The sequence below is a fragment of the Macroventuria anomochaeta genome (assembly GCF_010093625.1).
Source record: "Macroventuria anomochaeta strain CBS 525.71 unplaced genomic scaffold BU25scaffold_29, whole genome shotgun sequence".
Lineage (NCBI taxonomy): Eukaryota > Fungi > Ascomycota > Dothideomycetes > Pleosporales > Didymellaceae > Macroventuria > Macroventuria anomochaeta.
The window spans coordinates 452,192-475,923 of NW_022985390.1; the positions used below are offsets into that span (position 1 = coordinate 452,192).

General features: G+C 50.0%; 11 protein-coding genes across 11 annotated transcripts; 6 read left to right on the forward strand and 5 right to left on the reverse strand.

Moving 5' to 3' along the window:
* Window positions 1–249: 249 nt before the first annotated feature.
* Window positions 250–2,970, forward strand: BU25DRAFT_413361 (glycoside hydrolase family 31 protein). The gene has a single exon (XM_033707018.1). It carries the CDS (start codon window positions 309–311, stop codon window positions 2,874–2,876), a length of 2,568 nt encoding a protein of 855 aa, XP_033559016.1. The 5' UTR covers window positions 250–308; the 3' UTR covers window positions 2,877–2,970.
* A 2,953-nt stretch (window positions 2,971–5,923) lies between these two features.
* BU25DRAFT_134861 (uncharacterized protein) lies at window positions 5,924–6,542 on the reverse strand. Its single transcript, XM_033700546.1, has one exon. It carries the CDS (start codon window positions 6,371–6,373, stop codon window positions 6,038–6,040), a length of 336 nt encoding a protein of 111 aa, XP_033559017.1. The 5' UTR covers window positions 6,374–6,542; the 3' UTR covers window positions 5,924–6,037.
* Window positions 6,543–7,224: 682 nt separating this feature from the next.
* On the forward strand, window positions 7,225–9,291 carry BU25DRAFT_413363 (FAD-binding domain-containing protein). The gene is made up of 2 exons (XM_033707019.1): window positions 7,225–7,741; window positions 7,799–9,291. Exons 1-2 carry the CDS (start codon window positions 7,260–7,262, stop codon window positions 9,174–9,176), a joined length of 1,860 nt encoding a protein of 619 aa, XP_033559018.1. The 5' UTR covers window positions 7,225–7,259; the 3' UTR covers window positions 9,177–9,291.
* Window positions 9,292–9,432: 141 nt separating this feature from the next.
* Window positions 9,433–9,870, forward strand: BU25DRAFT_134922 (uncharacterized protein). The gene has a single exon (XM_033700548.1). It carries the CDS (start codon window positions 9,519–9,521, stop codon window positions 9,783–9,785), a length of 267 nt encoding a protein of 88 aa, XP_033559019.1. The 5' UTR covers window positions 9,433–9,518; the 3' UTR covers window positions 9,786–9,870.
* On the reverse strand, window positions 9,871–10,514 carry BU25DRAFT_134923 (uncharacterized protein). The gene has a single exon (XM_033700549.1). The coding sequence runs from the start codon at window positions 10,379–10,381 to the stop codon at window positions 9,956–9,958; it is 426 nt and encodes a 141-aa protein (XP_033559020.1). The 5' UTR covers window positions 10,382–10,514; the 3' UTR covers window positions 9,871–9,955.
* A 749-nt stretch (window positions 10,515–11,263) lies between these two features.
* On the forward strand, window positions 11,264–12,863 carry BU25DRAFT_413364 (FAD/NAD(P)-binding domain-containing protein). Its single transcript, XM_033707020.1, has one exon. The coding sequence runs from the start codon at window positions 11,408–11,410 to the stop codon at window positions 12,641–12,643; it is 1,236 nt and encodes a 411-aa protein (XP_033559021.1). The 5' UTR covers window positions 11,264–11,407; the 3' UTR covers window positions 12,644–12,863.
* A 275-nt stretch (window positions 12,864–13,138) lies between these two features.
* Window positions 13,139–13,330, forward strand: BU25DRAFT_347463 (uncharacterized protein; the record flags this gene model as incomplete). The annotated part of the gene is made up of 1 exon (XM_033703154.1): window positions 13,139–13,330. A coding segment is annotated over one exon (192 nt), but the record flags the coding sequence as incomplete, so codon positions are not given.
* A 323-nt stretch (window positions 13,331–13,653) lies between these two features.
* On the reverse strand, window positions 13,654–15,402 carry BU25DRAFT_134871 (uncharacterized protein). The gene is made up of 4 exons (XM_033700547.1): window positions 15,021–15,402; window positions 14,863–14,967; window positions 14,427–14,815; window positions 13,654–14,370 (listed from the first exon to the last, which is right to left on the reverse strand). Exons 1-4 carry the CDS (start codon window positions 15,168–15,170, stop codon window positions 13,962–13,964), a joined length of 1,053 nt encoding a protein of 350 aa, XP_033559023.1. The 5' UTR covers window positions 15,171–15,402; the 3' UTR covers window positions 13,654–13,961.
* Window positions 15,403–17,996: 2,594 nt separating this feature from the next.
* BU25DRAFT_373726 (uncharacterized protein) lies at window positions 17,997–19,552 on the reverse strand. The gene is made up of 3 exons (XM_033704045.1): window positions 19,296–19,552; window positions 19,120–19,235; window positions 17,997–19,064 (listed from the first exon to the last, which is right to left on the reverse strand). The coding sequence occupies exons 1-3, from the start codon at window positions 19,370–19,372 to the stop codon at window positions 18,160–18,162; spliced, it is 1,098 nt and encodes a 365-aa protein (XP_033559024.1). The 5' UTR covers window positions 19,373–19,552; the 3' UTR covers window positions 17,997–18,159.
* Window positions 19,553–20,702: 1,150 nt separating this feature from the next.
* BU25DRAFT_314465 (uncharacterized protein) lies at window positions 20,703–21,591 on the reverse strand (the record flags this gene model as incomplete). Its single annotated transcript, XM_033702180.1, has 2 exons — window positions 20,703–21,445; window positions 21,492–21,591. Coding segments are annotated over 2 exons (843 nt in total), but the record flags the coding sequence as incomplete, so codon positions are not given.
* Window positions 21,592–22,204: 613 nt separating this feature from the next.
* On the forward strand, window positions 22,205–23,448 carry BU25DRAFT_423933 (uncharacterized protein; the record flags this gene model as incomplete). Its single annotated transcript, XM_033708244.1, has 4 exons — window positions 22,205–22,260; window positions 22,313–22,425; window positions 22,479–22,824; window positions 22,866–23,448. 4 exons carry the CDS (start codon window positions 22,205–22,207, stop codon window positions 23,446–23,448), a joined length of 1,098 nt encoding a protein of 365 aa, XP_033559026.1.
* Between the last annotated feature and the right edge of the window lie 284 nt (window positions 23,449–23,732).

Consider the following 23,732-nt stretch of genomic DNA (forward strand, 5'->3'; position numbering starts at 1 on the left):
ACAGCATCCCCACGGGGACCCCAGATTCCACTTTCCTCCGAACCATGGCAGTGTCACGGCCGAAGTTACCGAACGGTGAGGCCGCGCTAAGCTTGGGTTGGGCAAAGAGGGGAAGCACACGTGATGGAACATCAGTCGATCGCCGACGATACCGAGAGTCAAGGCCGATCCCGGTTCATCTACTGCCCCAGTTCCTAACATAAAGTGTGAAAGGTACACGATGGCTTTACGAGACAGAACAACCTGGCCTGTCACCAACGTGACCGGCTACCACCACAGGTTCAGAGCATCGTTGAGCTACTTGCGCCATGCCTCAACTCGAGATTGTTCCCCTTGACTTCAAGGTCCAGCCAACAGCGAAGGACTCGGATACCTCCATTCATCTTCAATCATCACAAGGCGAGTACAACTTCAGCTTCGAGTCTCTGAGACCAGGACTGTTCCGCACAACTTTCACTTCCCCTAAGCACCTGCTTCCACCTCATCGAGCTGCGCCACTACCATCGAAAGATCTGCATGGTGCCAACATACAGCATGGATCCTCCACAGCCACGACGAAGTCTTTCCAGGTTGATGAAGTAACTGCAAGCATCGACTGGACGACGGGGCCCCCACTGCTTGCTCTCGGCTTCGCTGGTCAAGATGCTCCCATCCACTCAGATCTCCCTCATCGTGCGTATGTTGCAGATGGCATGGGGATAGCGCACTACACACGATACAACAAAGGCACGCTGCATGTTGGTCTGGGAGAGAAGGCAGCTCCAATGGATCTCTCGAATCGCCACTTCGTGTTGTCAGCAACTGACAGCTTCGGCTACGATGTCTACCGTACGGATCCGCTGTACAAGTTTATCCCACTCCTCATCAATGCTACGCCTCAAGGTTGTGTGGGAATCTTCTCATCGTCCCATGCTCGAGGCTCCTACTCGGTCGGATCTGAGATGGACGGCATGTGGGGCCGCTTCAAGGTCTTCCGACAAGAGTATGGGGGACTTGAGGAGTACATTATAATGGGTGCCACTATCAAAGACGTGGTACGCATCTACGCCGACTTAGTAGGATATCCTCTGCTGGTGCCACGGTGGGCATTTGGATATATCGCTGGAGGAATGAAGTACTCGATGCTTGATGAGCCGCGCGCGTCAGATGCACTTATAGAGTTTGCAAGCAAGATGAAGAAGTATGATATCCCTTGCAGTGGCTTTCAGATGAGCTCAGGCTACACCGTTGCAGAGACAGAACCGAAGACGCGCAATGTCTTTACCTGGAACCGACACCGCTTCCCTGATCCCAAAGGCTTCATGGACGCATTCCACAGGGAAGGCATACGCTTGATCGCTAACGTCAAGCCTTACGTCCTGGCCAATCATCCTGAATACCCAAAGCTGAAAGCAGCCGGCGCTCTCTTCACGGATCCTGTCACCAATGACTCCGCCCAAGCGCGGCTATGGAGTGCGGGTGGTGGTGAGAGCGGCGTAGGAGGTCACATTGACTTCACTTCAGAAGCGGGGTATCGATGGTGGTACGAAGGCATTCGAGATCTCAAGCGGGTTGGTATCGATTGCATCTGGAACGATAACAACGAGTACACTATACCCAACGATCAATGGAGGTGTGCACTGACTGAGCCTTCCGTGAACCAAAATGGTAGCAGTAATTGTGGGCAAGAGGTGGGATTTTGGGGACGTTCGTTGAACACCGAGCTGATGGGGAAAAGCTCTTACGAAGCTACACTGGAAGCCGAGCCAGACCAGAGACCGTTCATCTTGACTCGGAGCGCCACTGCCGGGACCCTCAGATACTGCGCTAGCGCATGGAGCGGCGATAATGTCACAAGCTGGGAGGGTATGAAAGGCGCAAACGCTCTTTCTCTAGGTGCTGGCATGTGCCTGATGCAATGCTATGGCCACGACATCGGCGGCTTCGAAGGACCACAGCCTACACCAGAGCTGCTCGTGCGCTGGTGTCAGCAAGGCATCTACTCTTCCCGCTTCGCTATTAACTGCTTCAAGACCTCTCCCGAGAACAACAGTGTCGGCGACGTCATCGAGCCATGGATGTACGAAGAAACGACATCGCTTGTCCGCGACATCATCAAGCGTCGATACGAACTTATCCCCTATTTGTACTCGCTCGCTTTGGATAGCCATCTCACCGCGACACCACCACAACGCTGGGTTGGCTGGGGCTACGAGCAGGACGTTGAACTCTGGACCAACAGGGTTTTGACTGATGGCGAAACGCAGTACTGGCTCGGCGACTCACTGCTCGTGGGTGGTGTCTTCGAACCTGGTGCTTCGACTGCGAAGGTGTACCTTCCCAAGAATCCATCGGATCCTGAGCTCCAGTTCCTGGATCTCAATAACGCTCATCAAACATATTACAATGCCGGCCAGTGGATTGAGGTCTCCGCCAAATGGAACAAGAGCATCCCCGTTCTTGCGAAAGTCGGCACTGCTATCCCTGTCGGTCGTCCGGAGCAGACGCTCTGTGTGGGCGAGAAGTCGAATCCTGCGAGTTTACCGCTTGACGACTATCGCGCTGTCGAAATCTTTCCGCCAAAAGGCTCGTCGAATGGAAAGGTGTTCACGACGAAGTGGTATGAAGATGATGGTATCAGTCCACCGCCCGCGAGCATCTCGACATTCGAGCTTCGATATGCGACTACTGAGGACGCAGTGGAAGTTGAGTTGGAGAAGAAGCTGCAGCCAGGTTTTGAGCCAGCATGGAAGGATTTGGTGTTAATATTGCCGGCCGGTGACAAGCGGGCAGTAAAGTTGAATGGGCAGTCTGCTGAATACATCAAGACGGATGGTAAGGGTCGTGCGCATTCTCAGGGTAGTTCGAGGGCGCCGAAGGAGAAAACGAAGATATAGACACTGTAATTGGGGCGAGTGTACGAGTTGCAATGCCGAAGCGCCAGGCTGCATCAAGCCGGCAAAGGAGCCATTATATAATGTCAATCTGATAGCATCCGTGTCTACTGGTGTCTTTTGAACATTCTTTCCCAACCTATTTCTTTGTTCTGCTTCATCATTCGACACATCTGCCCGATCCGGTGTATCTGTTGGCATTTCGACCTCAGTTATAGCAGGAGCATCCCACCCAGCCCAATCGCCTTCAAGCTCCACTCTCACGTTCGAACTGTTGGCTCCAAGAGTTCCAGAAGCACCACCAGCTTGCTGTATGGCACTGGCATCGAGCTCGGTGTGAGGTTTGTCTTCACGTGAAAACTCAGCTTTTCCAAAGGTCCGTACTACTGTACTGTTCGGTAGCCGTAGGAGTCCACTACGATTGTACAGCTACGGTGAAGGAGTAGTAGAGTACGGAAGTAGCTGCTGCTGCATAGCTACGATTGAATTGAGCTAGAATACGGTACGTAGTTGCCAATTGGGTTTAGTCCTCCCTGTCTTTAATTGATATAGGTGCATTGAAGCTCTGGGAGGATGTTTCTAACGCTTTTCTCACCCCTAAAACGTCCTCACTAGTACTTTGTGTCCCCAGTCGCTTGTAGAAGCTCTCCACAAGCCCATTATAGGGCAAGTTTTTGAGTAGTTGGAGAGATTCAATTGTTGAAGGTTTTAGTAGATTTCTGCCATCTGATATAACACGCTGAGCCCGACTAAAGCAGCGCTCATATTCACAACTGGTTGCTGATATTAAGAGTATATTGTCAGCCATTTTGAAGAGTATAGGGTACTTGTGCTGCCCATTGTCGGAGGAAGTGAAGATATCCACCGATCGCCATCTGTTTGCTAGCGGTGCGTTGCAGTGTTTGCTAACGGTCCGCTGCACTGATTGTCCAGCTCATTCGGTTAGCTCGGGTTGCTTCCCCCACCCTTCACTGCTATCCCCTTCTACTATATAGGCTTGATCGATTCTAGCCAATAGCTCTTAAGATCAATCAACATCTCAACCCTTCCACACCCATACTTCACCCACCACTGCCAAGGATCATGCTTCATTGTCCACTGAAAATTGGCATTGGGGTTATTGAGATCATCTCGGAGACTCTCACAATACTTGCGAAGTGGAGTTAATTGTTTAGAACGTTTGAGGCTTCTGCTGCAGTCGTCGTAGTCGATAACAACAGTCATAACGTCGTCAAATAGAGTTGTATATGGCTTGTCCTCGGGCGTTAATACTTAGTACCATTCGACAAGATGGTTGAAAAGGCTGAGAAAGTTGACCTTCAATGTCATCTTCGGCAGTCTCGAGAAGTAGATAGTCATCAAATACTTGTTGCAGTCATGACTGAGCCTTTTTGGGCCAATGGTGGAACTTCTTCGAATGAGTTTTGAACCACAACATACAAAGGCTGGGGTAGAGAGCTGTTGCCACGCAGTAGTAGCTGATCTCTGGGTCTATAATAATCAACTTCCAGTAAGTCTAAAGCTTCTCAACACCATATTCGACTGCTGTTTTGAGGTAGCTTGGTCCCCTATAAGGCAAGCTCGGCTTCCTTCTCTGTATATTGCTTCCACAAAGTCTGCAAGTTTGTGACCGTTTGCCGTAAGGAGCCAAAGTCTGACTTGTCATCGTTACCTTCAAGCATCTTAGTAAGTTGATGTGGAGTCTCAAGAACATCAATCAACGCCTTGACCTCTATCCATTCCTCAGAGCTCAGTTGATTGATGAGGGGATGATAGGACAATTGTCGTCATCAGGAGCGTCATTGAGCTGGAAAAGCTCCAGCTGGAAGCTTTGTATTGCCTCACGGAGCTCCCAGCAACGGAGTAGGATAAAGTAAACGGAATGTCAATGTGCACCTCCATCCTGACGTAAGCTGAGCGTCGAACAAGTGTATAGTTTATTGTTATCATCGTGCTTCTGAGCCTCCTGGAAGAGTAACCAATGCTTGTAGGAAATGTAAACTGAATTGATAAAGTTGTGAAGCTTGCCAACAACGCCATACTTCCATTATAGCTCGAACTGCTCCCTAGGGCCGGCGGCAGCAAGCTCCTCGTCAAGCCTACTAACGTCTCTATATAAAGTAACCTTGACAACGAGGCTGATTGTATGGCCAGTACAACGTATTCGGTTGGACATGGTGACTTTCCCTAGGTTGTTGGACTCGTTAAGACCAGCAATAAGCTCCTTGTCATTACTAGTAGCGTTGTCGCCAACCAAACAGTTGAGTTTTGATGTAATATTGTACTCATCCATGACCTGGATAGCCACAGCTCCTTGTGTACATCTTCGGTGGTCACCCATCAGGTTGCGCAAACCGATAAGTATGTCGCGTTGTTTGAGTTCTGAGTCTATAGAGTTATTGTTGCAGTAAATGCAATAAGTGAAGGTGTAACCGCGCAGGGCAGTAAGTCAGGGGTAACCGCGCGAAGCAGTAAAATCGGTATATATTGTTGTTGTTCTTGTTCAGTGTTCTGTCTCTCTCACCGGACCATCAGGGTCTGTTTACATGACGTATCTGTCTGAACGACAGAGGCAGAAAGCGCTTGTTGGAAAGGGCAAGAGCACTGCGCCAACAACAAGAGCAAGAGGAAATAGCTGCAAAGGCAAACAGGAAGGAGCTTCAAGCTGCTGCACAGCTACTCCGAGAGCAAGAGCAACAGGTGTGGCAAGAGAGAGGGCCAAAGAGGTGAGAGATCAGATGAAGACTGAACAAGCTGCTGCTTGCATGGCCAGAACTGAATCCCAAAACACCAAGAAAGCTATACAAACTGCCCCTATAGGCAAGCGCAAAGCCTCAAAAGCACTCTCATCAAAGCACAAGCCAAAGAGACCTAAGGGCAGCTCTGCAGCTGTTGCGTCATCCCCAGAAGCTGCACCGGCTGCTCCACCCAAAGTTAACTCTTGTGGTTGCAACCTCAGAGTTTCAGCCAAATATAGATAGTACAAATTAATTGCAAGCATGTACGGAGTTGCTATACCAAAAAATCTCATGATAATAACTATTGCAGCTGTTACAAGAACCTCATCTTTGTGGTGGTGAGCATGTTGTTGGTGGGGCACGACCCGACTCCAGGCACAAGGCGCACGGGCACAATACTGTTCCGGTGGAGTGTAAGTTATCCCGTCACCAACCTAGACTAATACAGACTAATACAGCTATTAAAGCTCTACTTCCATGACCTGCAGACACATAATCTGTTCTCAAAGACCAGTTTTGCAGATATGATTGCTCTTGGAGCCATCTACATCCCTGTTCTTTGTTGCAAGATCCAAGCCTTTGTAGAGACCTGGAATTCTCATTGAATCCAAAAGCAAAACAAATGACCAAATGTTGTTGCTGGCAAGCCAAGCTTGTTGTACATGTGTCCACCAAATGGCACTGACGATCATAAGCAGCCGCTTTTGCAGGAAGAGTTTGACAGGAGTAAGGCAGACACACTGTAACAATGCAGAGCCCCATTGCGCCAAAAGGCCAAAAAGTACATCAATATCAGCAGAACTGCTGATATTGGGCTCTGCATCTAATATATAGGCACAGTGCAAGGCACCTTGTGAGAGGGGGCCAGCTGGGGATACCAACTGCTCTCTGAGATGGAAGGATTGGTGGAAGGATGGTTCAGGCTTGTTGGAGATAAGGGTGTAGAGGAGACCAAGTGTGGGGATACCACAAGTGGTAAAAAGGATAAGTGATAAAGAAGGGATCAAGTGTGGGGATACCACAAAGGATCAGTGAGGAGTGAGTTGAGGAAGGAGTTGCTGAGGTGAATTGAAGGAGTGGATTGAGTTTTGAATTGCAAGCATGAGTGAGAACTTGCGTTCCAGTCCTAAAAAGAGTATTGTTGCAATGCAATGCCCAGACGCGCGCCATCAAATTCCGAGTAGTCTGGTAGGAAGGGGGCTTTTTTTGAGAAGTCGTGTATTGAGGTTGAGGGCTCAGTGACCGCTATAGTCGCACACGTAAGTACTTGTGGCTAGAGAACGAGCGGCTTGTTCCATTAGTTCTGAATACGCTCAAATACGCTCAAATACGCGCGGATACGCTCCTGAGCGCGCAAAGTGGCATCGTGCACCGCCGCACAAACCCACAACCATGGAATTTTCCCACAATGCTGTCAGTGGAAAGTCTTCGATTGGCAGTCCTTGATCTACTGCAATATCTCCGAGGCAGATCTTTCATCATCAAGGAGCCGCAATGACGCTGCTTGGGCCGGCGTTAGGATTATATCGGCAGACAGAGACCGAATCTTCTGTCGCCGGGGGTATAAAGTACCCAAGATTTCGCACACAGTCAATCGCTTTAATTCCGTCTGTCTTCACTTTCGTTGCTTGCATCTCAGTTGCCACGCATGCGCTCCTTCCTCTTCCTCACACCTGCCCTTGCAGGTGCAAGTGCTATCCTCTATCAGTCCACTCCGTCATGCAAGTCAACACCTTTAGACTCCTTATGGCCCTCTGAGGATGACTGGGCGTCACTCAACACCACCATCAAAGGGTCATTGCTGCGCACTATCCCCGCAGCTTCTGCCTGTTGGCACGGTAACCCGTTCGGCTCAACAATCTCTTGCGAGACTGCGACTGATAAGTGGTTCAACGGCACCTGGCACTCTCAGCAACCAGAGTCTATCGACTACCAGATCTATGCAAACAACACATGTTTGCCAAAAGACACCGCTGGATACTCGGCTGAGAGAGGCTGCAGTATTCGCGCTTTCCCTCAGTTCATTGTCAATGCGACAGAGGAAGCACACGTGGCGTACGCCATGAAGTGGGCATCTGATCGCGATATTCGTGTCGTGGTGAAGGGTACTGGGCATGACTTGAACGGAAGGTAAGAAGAGGTTTGCCTACGCGAACGTCGATTCGATTACTGACGAACTCGCACCAGGTCGAGTGGTGCGTACGCACTGGCGATCTGGACTCGAAACTTCAACGACATCAAGCGTGACACTGCTTGGACGCCCTTGAACAGCAATGACTCAACGGCCGAAGATGTTTTTGTTGTCGGCAGTGGCCAACAGTGGGGCAACGTTCTCAGCCTCGCAATGAGCCAAGGCCGAGTCGTGACTACCGGACAAGACCCGAGTGTTGGCCTAGGTGGTTACATCCAGGGTGGAGGTCATGGACCGTTGTCTCGCACCTACGGTTTGGCATCGAATCAGGTCCTCCAGCTGACTGTAGCTACTGCCACTGGGAAGGTGCTCATTGCAAACGCAATGCAGAATCAGGATCTCTTCTGGGCTCTTCGCGGTGGTGGACCAGGACAGTACGGTGTTGTGACCGAGTATGTCATTAAGCACTACCCGGCGCCTAGCAACGTCACGCTGGGTATTCTGGGGATCAAACCTAGATTTAGTACCAACGTCAGCCACGAAGCATCTTGGACCACCGCTGCCGCGTTCCTTGGCCACCTGCCAGACCTTATGGACGCACAGCTTGCGGGCGCAGCGACTGTCTCCACTGGTAACGCCGCGCCAAAGTTCTTCCCGGACCTTGCATCACAGCAGCCTTTCCATGGTGTTGCACTCAATCAGGTCTTCTGGGCGTTCAATACCACCCCTGCGGCAGTAGAAGCGCTTCTGCGACCAGTCATCGCCGAACTCAACCCAGGGAACAGCTCCAACAGCTCCGTTGCCATCTCCTTGAGCATTTCGACTTTCGACAACTACACTGCCTTCTTCTCGGTCATCTCAGGCGATAACGCTGCCGGAGGTGAGAGCGTAACATCCTCACGCCTTCTCGGGCGCCGTGAACTCGTAGACACGCCACAATTAGACATCGTCAGGTACCTCAAAATCGCTATGGCAAGCCAAAACTCCACGGAGGGTACATACGCCACCATAGGTCTGCAAGGCGGCCCTGGCGTACGTAACACCCATGAAGAGCGCTGGGGAGCCCTGCTTCCCGCCTGGCGCACAGCTTACCTGCACTTTATCTCCACTGGCGCAACTTCCGATTCTGTGGCTGCTGGCTCACCGAAGAAAGCTTTGGGTGACGCCGCGAAGTGGTACGAAGAGACGAGGGAACCGATGTGGAGGAAGTGGGCACCGGGAAGTGGTGCATATATGAATGAGGCTAACCCTTTCAACAAGAACTTCGCAGAGGACTACTACGGCGAAGGATACGAGAGGCTAAGAAGCATCAAGGCGAAGTACGATCCGAAAGAGAGCTTGTTCGTGTTGGCGGGCGTAGGAAGCGATGCGTGGGAGTATGATCTGGATACCGGCAGGCTTTGTCGTGTTCAAAATAGTACTACGACCGCCTGATAAATAATGTAGGAAGTCCCTGTCAGCTTTAGCTTCGAGTAGAAGAGGTTGACAAAGGAGGATGAACTTCGTGGTCGTTGCCTAGTATCCCTGTCAGAATTGCATGAATTCGACGTGTCAACTCTTATTGAATGCTTCCCTACCATACTGGCAATGGTGTCCTTGTCCCTGTATAGTGTCAGTGCCAGTGACTTCGGTATGCTGATCAGACAGAGCGAACATAATTGGGGAGCAGCGCTATTGGAGATATGTCCCAGAGTTTGTCTGTCCCGTCTCCAAACAGCCATCGTTGCGTTGCACTGTGCACAATCAAGCGAATGATAATCTTGCTTAAGTAGAACGATGGTCAGAAGCGCAACTGAACCTTACCATGTGTACTGTGTACGTGCATCCAGTATATTAACTTTACCAGTATTTTTTCCACTGCTTCTCTGCGTGGATGCTTTGAAACATGCAACGTCCAGCATCCTCATACATATACATACCTCATGCCAGCCGAAGTGTTCCTCCATCATCTCCATCTCCACTACCTTCTTCCTCATCAACCAACACTTCCAAAAAATTCGTAATGTCTTGGCCTTGGTCCCGTACATTCCGCTCCCATTCTGAGTGGAACGGTCAATCCCCCTACCGCGCCGACTGCCGCATCATGGACAACCGAGACTTCAACTCGACCCGCGGTCTCCTCAACATGTCCCGTTGTGAGCGCGACGAAGTCCACCGCCGTGCCTACGACCGACTTCACGATCCATATGTGACGCCAGGTCAATGTTCTGGGCTCAAAGCAACCATAGACAACATACGCTGCCAACGATGCCGATAGGCGTAACCACCGGCATCGTCATCGACCCACCAGGTCGACGACCTAACCGACGCAGGCCTGAATATGGGTACCCGTCATCCCGGCCGCAACAGCTCTGGCCACAATGTCCGCTAGCACGAGGAAAACATGCCCGAGGTACCCCAGCCCCCTGACCCGTGACGGAGCCACCCCGAGTGCATTGCTTCGCGGTACGATCCATCCGGCCAGAACAACACTCGTGGCCGTAGGCGCAGAAGCTCCTACACCTTCCAGGACAACTATGTAGATGCTCATCAGTATCTTTATGGTGACCGACCGAATGCGTCACGGTGCCATACCTTGAACACTCTGCCAACGCGGAGTACCGGAAACAGCCATTATCGTACTGCGTATAACACTCCATACCTGCAATTCGGGACAGATGGCTCTAGGAACATTGATCCGAGCGAATCTCGCTGGCGCAGTTGGTTTCGTTGGTATTGAGCTTGCCGGAGGCGGTCGATCGAAAGAGTGACCTTAGAACGATACGAATGCTTGGAGGTAGCGGCGAAGATTGGTGGGCATTTACCATGTAGTAATGCAGCTCAGTCGTGGACAGTGAGCATGGTGGATGGCTTAGCGATGGAAAAATCTTCTTTAGTAAAAACGCAGCTTCAAATAACTGCCTGCTCAGTAATGATAGATCGAAGGAGACAATAAAACGAGGCAGATACTTGGATCGCGAAAACCTCGAGGACTTAAAAATGCTCCAATAGAGTTCAAACCCCAGTAGGTCTTGAATAGACTCGTCTTCCTCCATTCAAGCAAGAGTCTGAAAAGCAGAGATAGCAGTCGTTTAAGAGTCTTCAACGAGACTCGATGCATCAAGTGATACTAGCCACGCCTTTGATCAGACCCAAAGCTAATAACATTGTCGGGTTGTTCCCTCCTCCAATAAGGTGAGTTTTTTAGTGAAGTCTCACTAAAGTGCCAGGAGTCGACATCACTATTTCTTTGTAGCCCTTGCGAGTTTTTCTGTTGGTTGTCTTGGAGGTGTGTTAATAAGCATTCGTTGATCGTTGTGACCATCTCTTTATGTGCCCTGCGCGGAAGCAATGAAGGCAATGGAAAGGCCGCGTAAAGTACGGATGAACCGACGAAGAGTTTGACGACGGGAGGTTGCTGAAGGGAGGAAGGTGAGGTTGATGACAAACGCTCGGCGGCTCAAGGCGGCTGGGTTCCGACGGCTTGCAAATCATCCCCACTACCCCACGTCCAGTTGTTGACGACATTCGTCAGCAACGTGCCATCAGCAACGTGCTACAGCAGCACCATTGCGCTTGCCATAAAGCGGGCGCGCCTTCCTCCATGTAATTTCTTCCACGCGTCTTCCTTTGATCCTGCCCGTGTCCCCACGTAGTAAACATCACTCCCAAAACGCTTTACCACTATGAACTCCACAGCACAAAAGCCGATCCTCATAGCTGGCGCCGGTATTGCATCACTGCTACTCGCGCGCTCGCTGCACCGCCAAAATATACCCTTCATTGTCTATGAGCGCGATGCATCGCTCGTATTTCGCGCTCAAGGTTACCGCCTGCGTCTCTCGGCGGTCGGCCTCGATGCCATAGAATCAGTACTCGGGCCTGAGGGTTTCGAAAGATTTTATGATGCCTGCGGCAAGACTGGTGGAGCAGGATTCGCAGCCATCGATCCTTTGACTGGAGAGACGTTAGGCACTGATGCGCCGATAGTAAGCAAGGAGCCGTTGACCAGCCGAGGAGGCAAGGTTGTGGGAATAAGTCGAGGCGACATGCGCAAGATCTTCATGGAGGGGTTGGAGGATAATGTGCGGTGGAGTCACCACGTGACAGGGTACGAGAAGACGGAGAACGGTGTGCGGTTGGTTTTTAGAGACAGCAGTAAGAGCGAGGAGGGCAGTATGCTGATTGGAGGTGAGGGCGTTAAGAGTGCAGTTGCCGGGCAACTATCCAACGGTGCCATCAAGGTGTACGATCTTGGGTCAAGGGGTATTCATGGACAGGCACCCACTACCGCGTTCAAGGGTTTGGGCGAGGGTGTCTTCCGTCTGGTAGATGATACCACTCAGCCCAACGGCGGCAAGGTGTTCATCATCACGAACGTAAGAGCGAATGATATGGATAACCCGGATATCAACTTCGGGTGGACGATGGGAGGCAGCCCGGGCGTCATCAAAGCACCCAATGACAATTACACCATCATCGGCAAGCCTGCAGCTGACATCGCCAAGGCGCTGACCTCGCATTGGCACGAACGGGTAAAACCGCTGTTTGACAACATGGTTGAGGACGAAGCAGCGTTCTGGAAGATAACATGTTCGAGTCCAGAAGGTGTGCCACACTGGAAAAACGAGCCTCGCATCACGGTCATTGGAGACGCTGTCCATGCCATGACGCCCGCAGGAGGCAATGGTGCAAACACCGCTGTGCGAGACTCAGATCTGCTGGGCAGGCTGATTGGTGAGGCCTGGGCGCAGGGCAAAGGTGACACCTGGGAGGGAGTGACGGCTGCATATGAAAAAGAGATGCGTGAGTATGGGGGCGCTGCGGTCAAAGAGAGTTTCGGGCAGGCGACAGGGCAATTTGGGGTTAAGCTCGACCTTGCAACAGCATCCACCGTCAACGAATACGTGGCTCCGAACTAGACACAACTATGCGATAATTCCAAGGCTAACCCCTTGCCTCATTTGTAGGGTTTCTGATGGTTATACGACAGGCAGCCCCACCTCTTGGCAGTTTTGACTCGAGGGACTGGTGAACTTGCAAGCCACCAGATCAGCCTGCCCCCCTAAGGCTGGTACTGCTGGGTTTGCACCACACGAATACCTACACAAATATCAAGAAACAAATATTTTCACACTTGCACCACTTCTTACCATACACATCCAGCGATCGAATCAGACATGTGGGGCTACGCACTTGCTGCCATAGCGTTCTACGCAGTATGGAGCATCATCACTCTTCGAATCAACTACAAACGTGAATCTTCCATGGGCATCCCAGTCATCATAACATCTGTCGACAGTCTCAACATTCCGTGGCAGGTCCTGGAATCGCATGCTTTCAGGGTTGTTGACGAATTCACTTCTCGACCATTTCCAACATGGCTACGCTACATGCGCAGGGGCTGGGTTTAGCACGACAAGGCTGAATCCCACCTTCGCTATGGACATCTATGGGTAACAGTGAGCTCAAGAAATATATGGGTGCAGGTGAGTAATGCCGACGGTGCATATAACAGGTTCGCACGTAAGCGGGATTTTTTTCGGCCGCACGGAAACTACAGTGAGCATTTAACAGATCTGAGATATGCAGGACTAAAGTATTCCTGAAATTCTCGAGATCCATGGACTATGCATCACCTCAGCAAACTTGCAGGAGTGGCCACGGCACAGGAAAGTCATTGCTACACATTTCAACGAGAGTTTTTATAGAGTTTGGATGGAACAAGTCAGACCATACAGATGGTGGCTTCCTGGGTACTCAGTAACATCACTCCAGTTCGAAACTTTGCGCATGTACCCGGCCATCCTCTCACTATCTAAACACGCGCCTCCCACATCTCAAACTCTCCATGCCGGTGACCGACCAATTATAATCCCTGCAAACGTCCAGCATTCTCGCAGTGCATATGCACCCACACTACTGGCCCGACCCAGAGAAGTGGGATCCTCGCGATGAATCACTACTTCAGACTCAACTAAAATTGATAGCCCTGAGACCCATATCAAGCCGGCCAGGGGCACGTATTTTCCCTGGTCTGATGAACCAATGAACTACCAAGGGCGCAAGTTTTCGGAGGTCGAGTTCACAGCTGTGATAGCTTGTTTGATGAAGGACCATCGACTAAGTATCGTATAGGAACAAGGAGAGACTGAGTGACAGGTGATTGGATCGACCTCTAAACTTTATCACGAGAAATATTCTATAACATAACATGTCACACAGCTCCATCTAGTTTTCCTACCGCTTACTTGCAACCTCAACATCTTGCTCCACCGTACTGGTGACCTTAATTCCGTTCCCCAGAATATGTTCCTCACTACTCGAATCTGGCAGTGTCCTCCCTTGCACCACACTCGCCATCTTCGAATCGCTTAGCGCTACCCACTCCTCATCCCTACCATTCGGCCTCAACTTCGCGGGTCGTCTCGCGTAACTGGCACCTGGGGTATTATTGGGCGCTGTGTCGCCGCCGAGGCTAAAGACGCGGCGGAAGAGAGGCCGCAGTGTTGCGACGCAGCCGACGATCATGCCGATGCCGTTTTCGGCGTAGCCCCAGAGGACGACGTCCGAGATGCCGTAGAGGTATTCGTTGGTGTTGGTAATATTCACGGTGTACACGAGGCGGATACAGGCAGATAAGCTGGCTCTGTGGCACATCGAGATTAGTGGTTGTTAGTAAGTGTTGTGTGGGGTCTGGCTTACAGGGCTCCGAGACCGAGGATTACGCCTACGGATAGTTTTGCATTGCGATTGAGCTGAACGTTCCAGAGAAGCGGTATTGGTAGGAGTGCGCAGAACCAGTCTGTGACAATGTTGACTGCTGTTGTTGCGTAGTAAATGTCTGCAAGTGTCTGCGCGGGGTTGCACTTTCCGCCTTTGATCGAGGTGTCCCATGCGTATTGTACTGGCAGGCAGTGGAAGATGATGTAGAGCATGGCGATCAAGTTCATGGTTGTGAACATCGCTGAGACAGCATACAGACTGTATGTGTACTTGACCTGGTTGGATGCGATGCGGATCAACATGAACGAAATGCTTAGTTTGATTGGGATGATGGCTGCGCAGTAAAAGACTTCGAAGAAAAAGAAGTACTGTTTGCGTGTCAGTAGTCGCAAGAACTACACGCGGCTGTTCCTACCTGCATGCCTGTTTTCGTGTGCTCCTTGTCCAACCTGAACTGATGAATGCCAATACCGTTAAATGCACCGCCGATGCATGCAACGGTCAATGCTGTGAAAGGAATCTGGACTATTAGTACCTCACGTTAGGTCAAAGCAGTAGTGTATTGGCACTCACAGTTGCAGCCGCCATAGACCAATCGTCCACACCAAACGATCCATTACGGATTCGTGTGTAGATGCGTAGGCCAAACGTAATGTATGCTATAGTCGCAAGTGCGATTACCGATCCAGTAAGTTGGGTAGCATTGTCGCCGTAGTACGTCATGCTGGGAAGTCGTGACGAACGATAGAGAAAAGGTTCGATGGAAAGAAACAAGACGTGTGAGTACAAAAGATGGGGACCAAATGGGTCCGGGGCAAGATGTCAACCTGCCATAAAATTGCATGTGGGTCGTGGATCCTGCGTGTGGGTCGAAGCTGACTTTTGAAGCAGGGAAGACCAAGTTGTATAAAAGATCCAGGTCGACCTCCTGCGGACGGGACGAATGTCACGTCGAGATTTGAAAGAGGCAAATGAATGCTGATCGAGTACTTGGGCAGCTGGTGCGAGCTCCGAGTCAAGGGCTGGGAGATGCGGCGGTGCCTAGATCCGCGCAAGCAGTGGGTCATGGCTGGCCTGAAGGGTCCAACCGGTGACTTAGAGCGCCTTTTTGGGAAGGTTACCCCCATATTTTGAGCGTTTCATAGTATGTGGACAAGCGAATTCGCTCTTTGGGCCTGCGAAAATTCCTTACCCGGCAGCCATTTTGAGGTGGTCTGTGGATTTCGTAATATCGGCAAGCTTTCGCGGAACATGGTGAACCACTCCGGCGGGAGATCCGCAATGCATGAGCTTGAACGAGTGCTTAAATGCAGATACGGAAATTCGTACGAGGGCACTTCGTATTTGAAGATACTTGGTATTGAGGGTTGAAAACTTTACAAAGTCCATGACCTTAGTCGCAGCAAGGCGGCCTATCTGGGCGCTCGCTTGACTTGCTGGTGTACAGCGCCATCTACGACACGCCAAGAGAGAACACGAGTCGCATTCGCTTCGCGACTCTGCTTTGAATTGAGGTTGAGTGATGCACATCTCAAGCTTGGAGGGTCGCGTGGCTCGGTCCAACGGCTTGGTTAATCCGAGTTTCTGTTCCACCTTTTTAACTTTCCTGCCGTGTGGATGCGCGTTAGCTCTACGGCTGGCGGACAGGGCAAAAGCCGTCCACCGCCTGTCAACATTCCCGTCGGGGTACTTTGCGTCGCAGCTGTTTCCATGAGGAAGTGCAAATGGTTGTGATTGACGCACCAAATGTATGTACTGTATGCCTTCGAGATCGGCTGGACCTGGCGCGCAAGTACGATTTGAATCGCAAACAGCCCAGAGCCACGCATGTAAATACATGACACTTACATGTGCTATCTCCAAATGTGCAGTCGGCGACAGCTTCATGAAGCGTTGATGATTGACGGCTTCAAAATCAGGAAGTCGAGTACTGCGACGATGCGACAGTTCGATGACTACGCTTTTGTGGCAAACCGATGCATCGTTGCATGTCGCAGCAGTGTTCTTGCAAACAAGGGGCCTGGTGAATGTCGTAATCTATGTATGCTGGATGATAACATTTGGAGTCATTGATGGGGAAAAGGAGAGACAAGCGAGGGATGCTTGTGGAGCCAGGTGCGCTCGGGCGGCGACGTAATCACCGCGTTAGTGATCTTATTAGTCTTCAATTCATGAACGTTGGTTCGCTCTTCTCGACACTCGCAACTGCCTGAGGTTATACTGTCGAAATAAGTCTAACCTACATTAATGTGCTACTGCTTGATAGCACCCGTTATGGCTGCCGCAATTTTCAAGGATGTCAACACCATCAACACCCACAAGGACAACAGGAAACATCGGAACCTCAGCCGTTCCGATGTCGCCTTCCGACTTACTCCTGATGGGGTTACCGCGCGAGCTTCCGATTTAGACCCATAAAAGCGGCGGTGCCCGCTTTCTCCAAACTTTACTGTGGTAGCTTCGGCAGAACAGCAAGCTTTGCAAGATGCCTTGAAGGTAGGCTATGCGGGTACGGTAAGGAAATGTCAAGGGACAGATTTTCGAGTTTGAGGCGCCTATCCAATACCGTGTCCGTGCACGGGATGCGCGCGTTCGCGGGATGCGCCGAACGCGCTATGCACCACCTTTTCATCCCAACACAGCACAACAACAATGACAGATATGAAGGAAGCAAGGCAGAGGTCAAATTTGTACCTTCTGGTGATAAAATCCCATGGTCAAAAATAGCTGAAAAGCATGGTGTTGTGCGCTCAACTTTGACATGCAACGTGACAGGTGAGACGCGCCCGCATGAATAGGCAGCCATTGCACAATGCAAGATCACCCCATGACAAGAGAAGGAGCTTGTGAAGTATATAGAAGGTCTTACAGAGCAACACCTACCTCCTACAAAGCTGATGATCCAGAATTTTGCGTCCGAGATTGCTAAGGAGGATGTTTCTGAGAGCTGGGTTACAAAGGCACTCTGTATTCACTACAGTCTCACCCAGTGGCTGGAGTAATGACAATGCAAGCCTTGGCTGGCTTGAACAGATGTTCAACTACTACACCAAGCGTAAAGCTCATGGCAGGTGGCACCTGCTTATTTTGGATGGCCATGGGCCACATTGTCATCCTGACATGGCTTGCAGCCAATAACAATCCTACGCGCAAGGCAGTAAGTCAGGGGGGAACCGCGCGAAGCAATAGAAATGGTATATTGTGTTGTTCTATTCTTCTGTTGTCTTGTTCTGTGCCCTGCCTCTCACCGGGCTATGAGCAGGGTCTGTTTACATGACGTATCTGTTGTGTAGCCAGGGGTAGAAAGTGCTTGCTGGAAAGAGCAAGAACACTGCACCAAAACATGTGGCACACATGACTTCCTTACTCCATAAACCATCACAAGCATGCTAGCCGAGGAGATTGAACCAGTCGAACACGGTTGAGAGAACAACAGCAATCATTAAAATCATCAAGCTATCGCTCATTAATCATACCATCTGACAATCATACATTACTTAAATAACTATAGATACTTTCAGCAATAGGTTATATTGAACCTTATCTATTCTTACTACTAATGCAAAGGTGCTTCAGCCTCGGAACTTATTAGGAATACTATTAGCTCCAGCATGATTCGCAGAGTTCTAGTTGCAATTGATGCGGTTCAATTATTTCCTTCTGATGTTTGACAACTCAGCGCTCAGTATATCCTTCATTCACTGTAGGCTGACTACATCATGATGCACAATCTACGCATCTCTCGTTGATAATTCTCCCTGAATTTCTTTCCCTCTTCTTCGCGAACTTGGTCCAAGCTCAGTGACTGCCTCCCCTCCTGCTCTCGGAGTTGCCGCTCATAACATCTCTTTTGCTCAGCCATTCGCTGATCATGGGTAGCTTGTAGCTTGATAGCATCTTGTTTAGTCTGAGCAAGCTTTCGCTCAGCCCGCTCTTTCTTTTCTGTGCAAACTTCAAGATCTTGCATTGTCTGTATCCGTGAATGATTACCTCTGTTGTACGCTTCTTGTAGTTGTTGCATTCTGGCCTCCAAGTCTCGAACCTTCTCCAAGCACTCTTGTTGTTCTTGTTCAACTTCTGTTAGTAACTCTTTACCAGCTCTTGTGTCTTTCAGCTGCATCTTCTGATCGACAAGCTCGCGCTGTATATCTAAGACCATTGGTGACCTCTGCCTGATCAGATATGTAAGAATTCCAAGTCCGGATGTTCTTCCGTTGTCTTGACGGAAAACTTGACTTCCATGGTCGATCATCTCCTTCCAGAGCACAGGGTCGTCCTTAAGTGCAGCTTCACGCTTGTTGCCGGTCTCAGGATCAACTTGATCCCACATGTTTGTAGCGAGAACTACATTCGCAAGGTTTTCTTTGCCACAGAGTCTCCGAAACATTTTGAGGTTTCTTAAACCAGATCCACCAACACGTATATCCGGTATACGGTGTAGGTATATAATGCCGGCAAGCTTCAGACCCGATTCGTGGGCTTTGGAAAGCCAATCGGAGATTTCCCAAAGTATGTCTGTATCTGTACGGTACATGTCGTCAAAACCAGGAGTATCAGCAAGGTAGATAGTCTCGCCTTGTCCAAGGTTGCAAGGAACAACATCCACTACTTGAGTACCTGGCATACGATTATCAGCACAATTTGACAGTTGATGCGAAAACCGAAGACTTACATGACTCTAGACCATGCCCTACAACCAATTTTTGGTCAGGATCAGTGAATAAATTTACAAAACTGGTTTTGCCGCATCCGGTAATACCCATGACCGCGATTATGACATCCTCAGGCCTGATCACAACATTAACCCAAATTCAAGACGATTTCTGGTTGTTCTGCTGCTAGACTCACCCTAAGTCAGTGACACCTCGTTTAGTAGACAAGACACTGTCTGTACGGCCACGCGCTGTAGAGTCTATATCTGCCATAACGAATGAAGAGGCCTCCTACACGACGCCAGCTTTTAATCGAGCTGAAATACTCGCAAAGCACTTAGGTATACCCAAAAGAAGTTGCAAGAAGACAACAAAGATCGAAAACCACAGGATTAATGGCGTGAACGAGCAAGACTTCATCTGATGGACGACGCGCCCGTGGACGCTTATCATATGTTCTTTGGAATGCATGAGGAAGGCTATGCAAAGTCCCTCTGCTGACGCTCGGCCCCACTGCGTCCTGCATGAATCTGCATGCACCTCGATGTCGTAATTGGTCCAGCGCATAATGCATAGAGCAACAGGTTGTTCGCACAACCAGCCCCTGCCTCGTTCACGCAAATCGACGAGGCTAAGCGCTCACCGGAAGGACCAGGACACCCTCTTGCTCAGTCGCCTCTACTAGTCATCTGGAATTCCAGTGACTCGTCTGAATTGTTTCTCGGATGAATCATTTCTACATATACAGTATGCAATTTGTTTGCTATGAGAAATTTGATTGGTGCACATTTTGTCCTCAATTCACGATCGTAGAGCAGAGGCTACGGTGATGCGACCCCCCGGCTATGCAATGCCAGTGGCATAAAGCTCAATCCGCAGGCCATTATGAACGATGCTGGTACGCCCAAAACGGCGAGTTGTTCTGTTGCTCCTCATAGACCGGTATTGTGCGAGGAATGGCAGGCGATGAAGGCATCGAGTAATTTCGTCTGATGCCACTCGGATCAATAATGACATTCGCAGGGAACTCTCTGTTACGAGTGAGGTTCTCTGGAGAGGTTGACCTGGCTGTCGTGATTGCTGAATTTTCGTATGCCGGTAGACCACCGTTCATAGAGGTCTGTGATATTCCGGAGTCTGCTGGGCTCGCGTAATCAATTGCGTTCTGCGACATTGAAGCTCTAACTGCTGCATCAAGAGCTCTTCGATCTTGTTGCGAGGGTTTTTTGGACCGGCTTGGTCGAGACTCTCGCTGCCAAGATTCTCTGATTCCTCCGTGGGCAACTGAGATAACCTCATTCTTCGTTATAGCAACCTTAGCAGTACGGCCAAGGAGGAAATCGAAAAACCCAGGGATTTTGTACTTGTTGTCTCTCTGAGCTTTTTCATGTGCAAGTGCATCTTCGAGGCTCTGTATCTGTGTGTGTTGCTGTGCAAGCTCCCTTTCCCTGACTTTGTTCAACTGTTTCTGACCTTGTTGTAATTCTTTATTGTCTTGCTTCAACCGTTCAACCTCGTGTTCCAGCTTGAGTTCTCCAGCGGTCTTCGCAGTATAGAGTTCGCGCCCAACGTCTTGCGCCATATCTGCCTCAAGCTTAATCCTGCGTTCTTTTCTCAACTCCTCGTATGTGACATTCAAGTACTCTGGGTTACCTGTGGTCTTATCCAGAAGACGTATCTGTTCCCGGATATCTGAAATCAGATCATCATTGTCATCCAGGTCTTCTCTGCTATAAACTTCAACTTGGTTCAGTCTTTTCTCCAACTTTCGACGAGCCAGCTTGAGGTTACCATCCAGATATCTACCTACTGTTGTATCTGCGAGTTTGATGTTCGCGTTTGACATCATCTCCGTCTGTACTGCGAGTGTAACTGGTTTTGTCCGACCTGCTATCGCGTCGATGACGGCAGTACCGCTTGGCCCGTCTTCGGAAGACCTTCTGAACTCGGCACCTTTGCTTCTGAGGCGACCAAAAAAATTCTGTTCATGTTGAAGGGCCAACTCGCGGTCTTGGGCCAGGTCCCTTGCAGCTTGAGTCTGAAGTGTATCCCACATTGTTGTGATAACAGTAACGTCTCCAAAACAGGCCTCTCCGCACAGTGCCTCAAATATTCGTAGAGCGGCCAGAGAAGATCCAGCCATTCGTATGTCTGTGATTCTGTGAATGTATAGTAATCCACCAATTATCAGATTTTCTTCATTGCAGAACGCGCAGAGAAACGAAACGATCTCGCGAAGAATGGCCGGGTTAGCCTTGTCTGTGTCGTCGAAACCTGGTGTATCAATAAGCCAGATCCTCTGACCATTGGGCCGTTGATACGGATAGCCATTGACTTTGGTCGTGCCTGATATGATGTGAGTGTCTCGCTCTGACGACCGGTAATTACTTACATGATTGCAGAGTGTGACCGATCGCTACATTTTGCTCCGTAAGTCGAGAGATGTATGCACTTTTACCCGCACCCGTGAGTCCCATCACAATAATTCCGACTTCCTTCGAACTGCGAACGAATGAGCAGGTTTCTGTTCTGGAGATACCTATCATACGTCGAAATTGAGACTTGTTCAGACATGACCGGCCGTTTGTCAGATGCTGTCCACAGATGATCCTCAAATGTTTACTTAAAGGCCAGACGCAGAAACCAACAGTGACGGAAGTTTGTATGCTAACATACTACCTATCGAGCTAGGTGCGAAGAGCTGTCGAACCAAAACGTGAGCTATGGTGTGTAACGGAGCCACTTCGTCTTGGGCTATGCAGGAGAGGTCCTTCAGAGGTCCAGCAAGGGTACATAAGCTTACAATGCAGTGTTGCAGGCGCAGCACGGACCGGTGAGTTTTGTGTGTGTGTGTGTGTGTGTGTGTGTATGCGTGCTTGATTGGTTGTGTGCATGCAGCGAGCCGAGCTGACATGCCGCTCAATACACCAAAGCTCAGCTGCCTGCATAAACTCCACCCACACCAGGCTGAACCGTGATACACTCTCGATGTGTACATGTCTACCTATAGCGTCCATATATTTTGGCTTCAGGCCGCATGATTTGGATCTCATTGGAGATATCTTCACAGTCAATTGTTTGGGTTCTTCAACATCACCTGCAATTATGGCGGTAGACTCGATTGGTGACCAGGCTGAACGTGAGGCGCAACAATCAATAAGGTAGGTGATCGCCCGGAACATGTGTGAAAACGACTAAAATCAGTTTCTATAGCCCTGACGACGTGATCATTGTCATTATGGGTATGACGGGAGCGGGGAAATCATCCTTTATTGCACACTGCACTCAATATAATCCTCCATACCTCAGGCAAGAACTACGTTCGTGTATGTTTCGGTTGAGGTATGACGAGAAGTTACTGACGGACCGTAAGGAGTAGGTACTACGCAAGTTTCCGTTCATACGATTCAGATGGCAGAACGGACAGTGCATCTAATTGACACTCCTGGCTTCAACGACTCGTTGCGGTCCGATGGAGAAACATTCCAAGAACTTGCATACTGGCTTGCAGCGGCTCATGAGAATAAGCTGAAGTTGAGCGGAATCGTCTATCTCCATCGAATCACAGACACACGCATGCATGGCTCAGCTCACAGAGCCCTTGAGACTTTCAAGGCCATCTGTGGAGCGCAGGGCTTTCGAGGGGTTGTTGTAGCAACAACGATGTGGGACGGACTCGTCGGTTATGAAATCCAGAAAGCACACGCTCGGCAGGAGCAGTCAACGTTCGCAAAATCGTTGGACATATAATGACAAAGAACGTAAGGATGACACTGGCGCTTCAAACCGAGCATGTCGATCAAGGCCTTCAACTACATAGGACAGAAGCCGGGAGGATTATTTATGACAACTTTCGCACGTTTCTCGATCTGGAGAAACTCTCGGCTGACGAAGCTGGAAGCAATACGGCGAAGGTTCTTGAGCCCTTACATGCCACTCGACAAGAAGTACGGGCTGCCTGGAGCGCACGAATCAGGCAAGAGGACGCCGCCTTAGAATGCATTCAGCAAAAATCCGAAGAGCATGCATCACTATGGCATCTACCATGCCACTGCTCGTGCTTGGTCGGATTATCGTCAGCAGCTCGAAGCTCGCAAGGGTCCTCCTCCACGTCAGCTGCCTCAGAGATACTCAGCAACCACCCCAAGCGAACACAGGTTAATAGCTGGGTAGACCAGGAGTCGAAGTGTGAGTCCTTAAGGCTTCAACAGGAAGTCGTTGTGTACAGACGAAGACATAAATTGGACCGAAGGCACATTGCCCATGGACGTACTACAACAATTGGTATCGCAGGAACTGGTTTAGCCGTTGCGCAGCTTGCCGCCGCCATAGCCTGTAACGTCATGTAAAAGTGGGAGTTAGGCTGATCGGGAGGGTGCAGAGCAAATTTAAGATTATGTCGGTGGTGGTCGAAACAGCATCGATATACTAAGCAGTCACTCAATGCTGTCTTCGCAACTTATCTACCAACCTGCAGTCTTTGCCATCCTCAGTCTTCACCTACGATTAGTACCTGTAGTCCGGGCTCAAATGAAGGGGCAAATGGGGGTAAGGGTTAGGAAAAAAGTTGTGGATATTTTCATTTAGTATTGTGGACCAAAGCTCTAGGAGTTCAGATCTGCCCTTATCTTGT

What these genes read in the sequence shown, in the direction of transcription:
- BU25DRAFT_413361 (XM_033707018.1), top strand. Translation starts at nt 309, where the DNA reads ATGCCTCAACTCGAGATTGTTCCCCTTGACTTCAAGGTCCAGCCAACA.
- BU25DRAFT_134861 (XM_033700546.1), bottom strand. Translation starts at nt 6,373, where the DNA reads ATGGGGCTCTGCATTGTTACAGTGTGTCTGCCTTACTCCTGTCAAACT.
- BU25DRAFT_413363 (XM_033707019.1), top strand. Translation starts at nt 7,260, where the DNA reads ATGCGCTCCTTCCTCTTCCTCACACCTGCCCTTGCAGGTGCAAGTGCT. An exon ending in GGGCATGACTTGAACGGAAG is followed by an intron (nt 7,742 to 7,798) that starts GTAAGAAGAGGT and finishes AACTCGCACCAG; the next exon opens with GTCGAGTGGTGCGTACGCAC.
- BU25DRAFT_134922 (XM_033700548.1), top strand. Translation starts at nt 9,519, where the DNA reads ATGGTCAGAAGCGCAACTGAACCTTACCATGTGTACTGTGTACGTGCA.
- BU25DRAFT_134923 (XM_033700549.1), bottom strand. Translation starts at nt 10,381, where the DNA reads ATGGAGTGTTATACGCAGTACGATAATGGCTGTTTCCGGTACTCCGCG.
- BU25DRAFT_413364 (XM_033707020.1), top strand. Translation starts at nt 11,408, where the DNA reads ATGAACTCCACAGCACAAAAGCCGATCCTCATAGCTGGCGCCGGTATT.
- BU25DRAFT_134871 (XM_033700547.1), bottom strand. Translation starts at nt 15,170, where the DNA reads ATGACGTACTACGGCGACAATGCTACCCAACTTACTGGATCGGTAATC. An exon ending in ACACGAAAACAGGCATGCAG is followed by an intron (nt 14,816 to 14,862) that starts GTAGGAACAGCC and finishes ACACGCAAACAG; the next exon opens with TACTTCTTTTTCTTCGAAGT. An exon ending in ATCCTCGGTCTCGGAGCCCT is followed by an intron (nt 14,371 to 14,426) that starts GTAAGCCAGACC and finishes GATGTGCCACAG; the next exon opens with AGCCAGCTTATCTGCCTGTA.
- BU25DRAFT_373726 (XM_033704045.1), bottom strand. Translation starts at nt 19,372, where the DNA reads ATGGCAGATATAGACTCTACAGCGCGTGGCCGTACAGACAGTGTCTTG. An exon ending in CGAGGTGTCACTGACTTAGG is followed by an intron (nt 19,236 to 19,295) that starts GTGAGTCTAGCA and finishes TGTTGTGATCAG; the next exon opens with GCCTGAGGATGTCATAATCG. An exon ending in AGGGCATGGTCTAGAGTCAT is followed by an intron (nt 19,065 to 19,119) that starts GTAAGTCTTCGG and finishes ATCGTATGCCAG; the next exon opens with GTACTCAAGTAGTGGATGTT.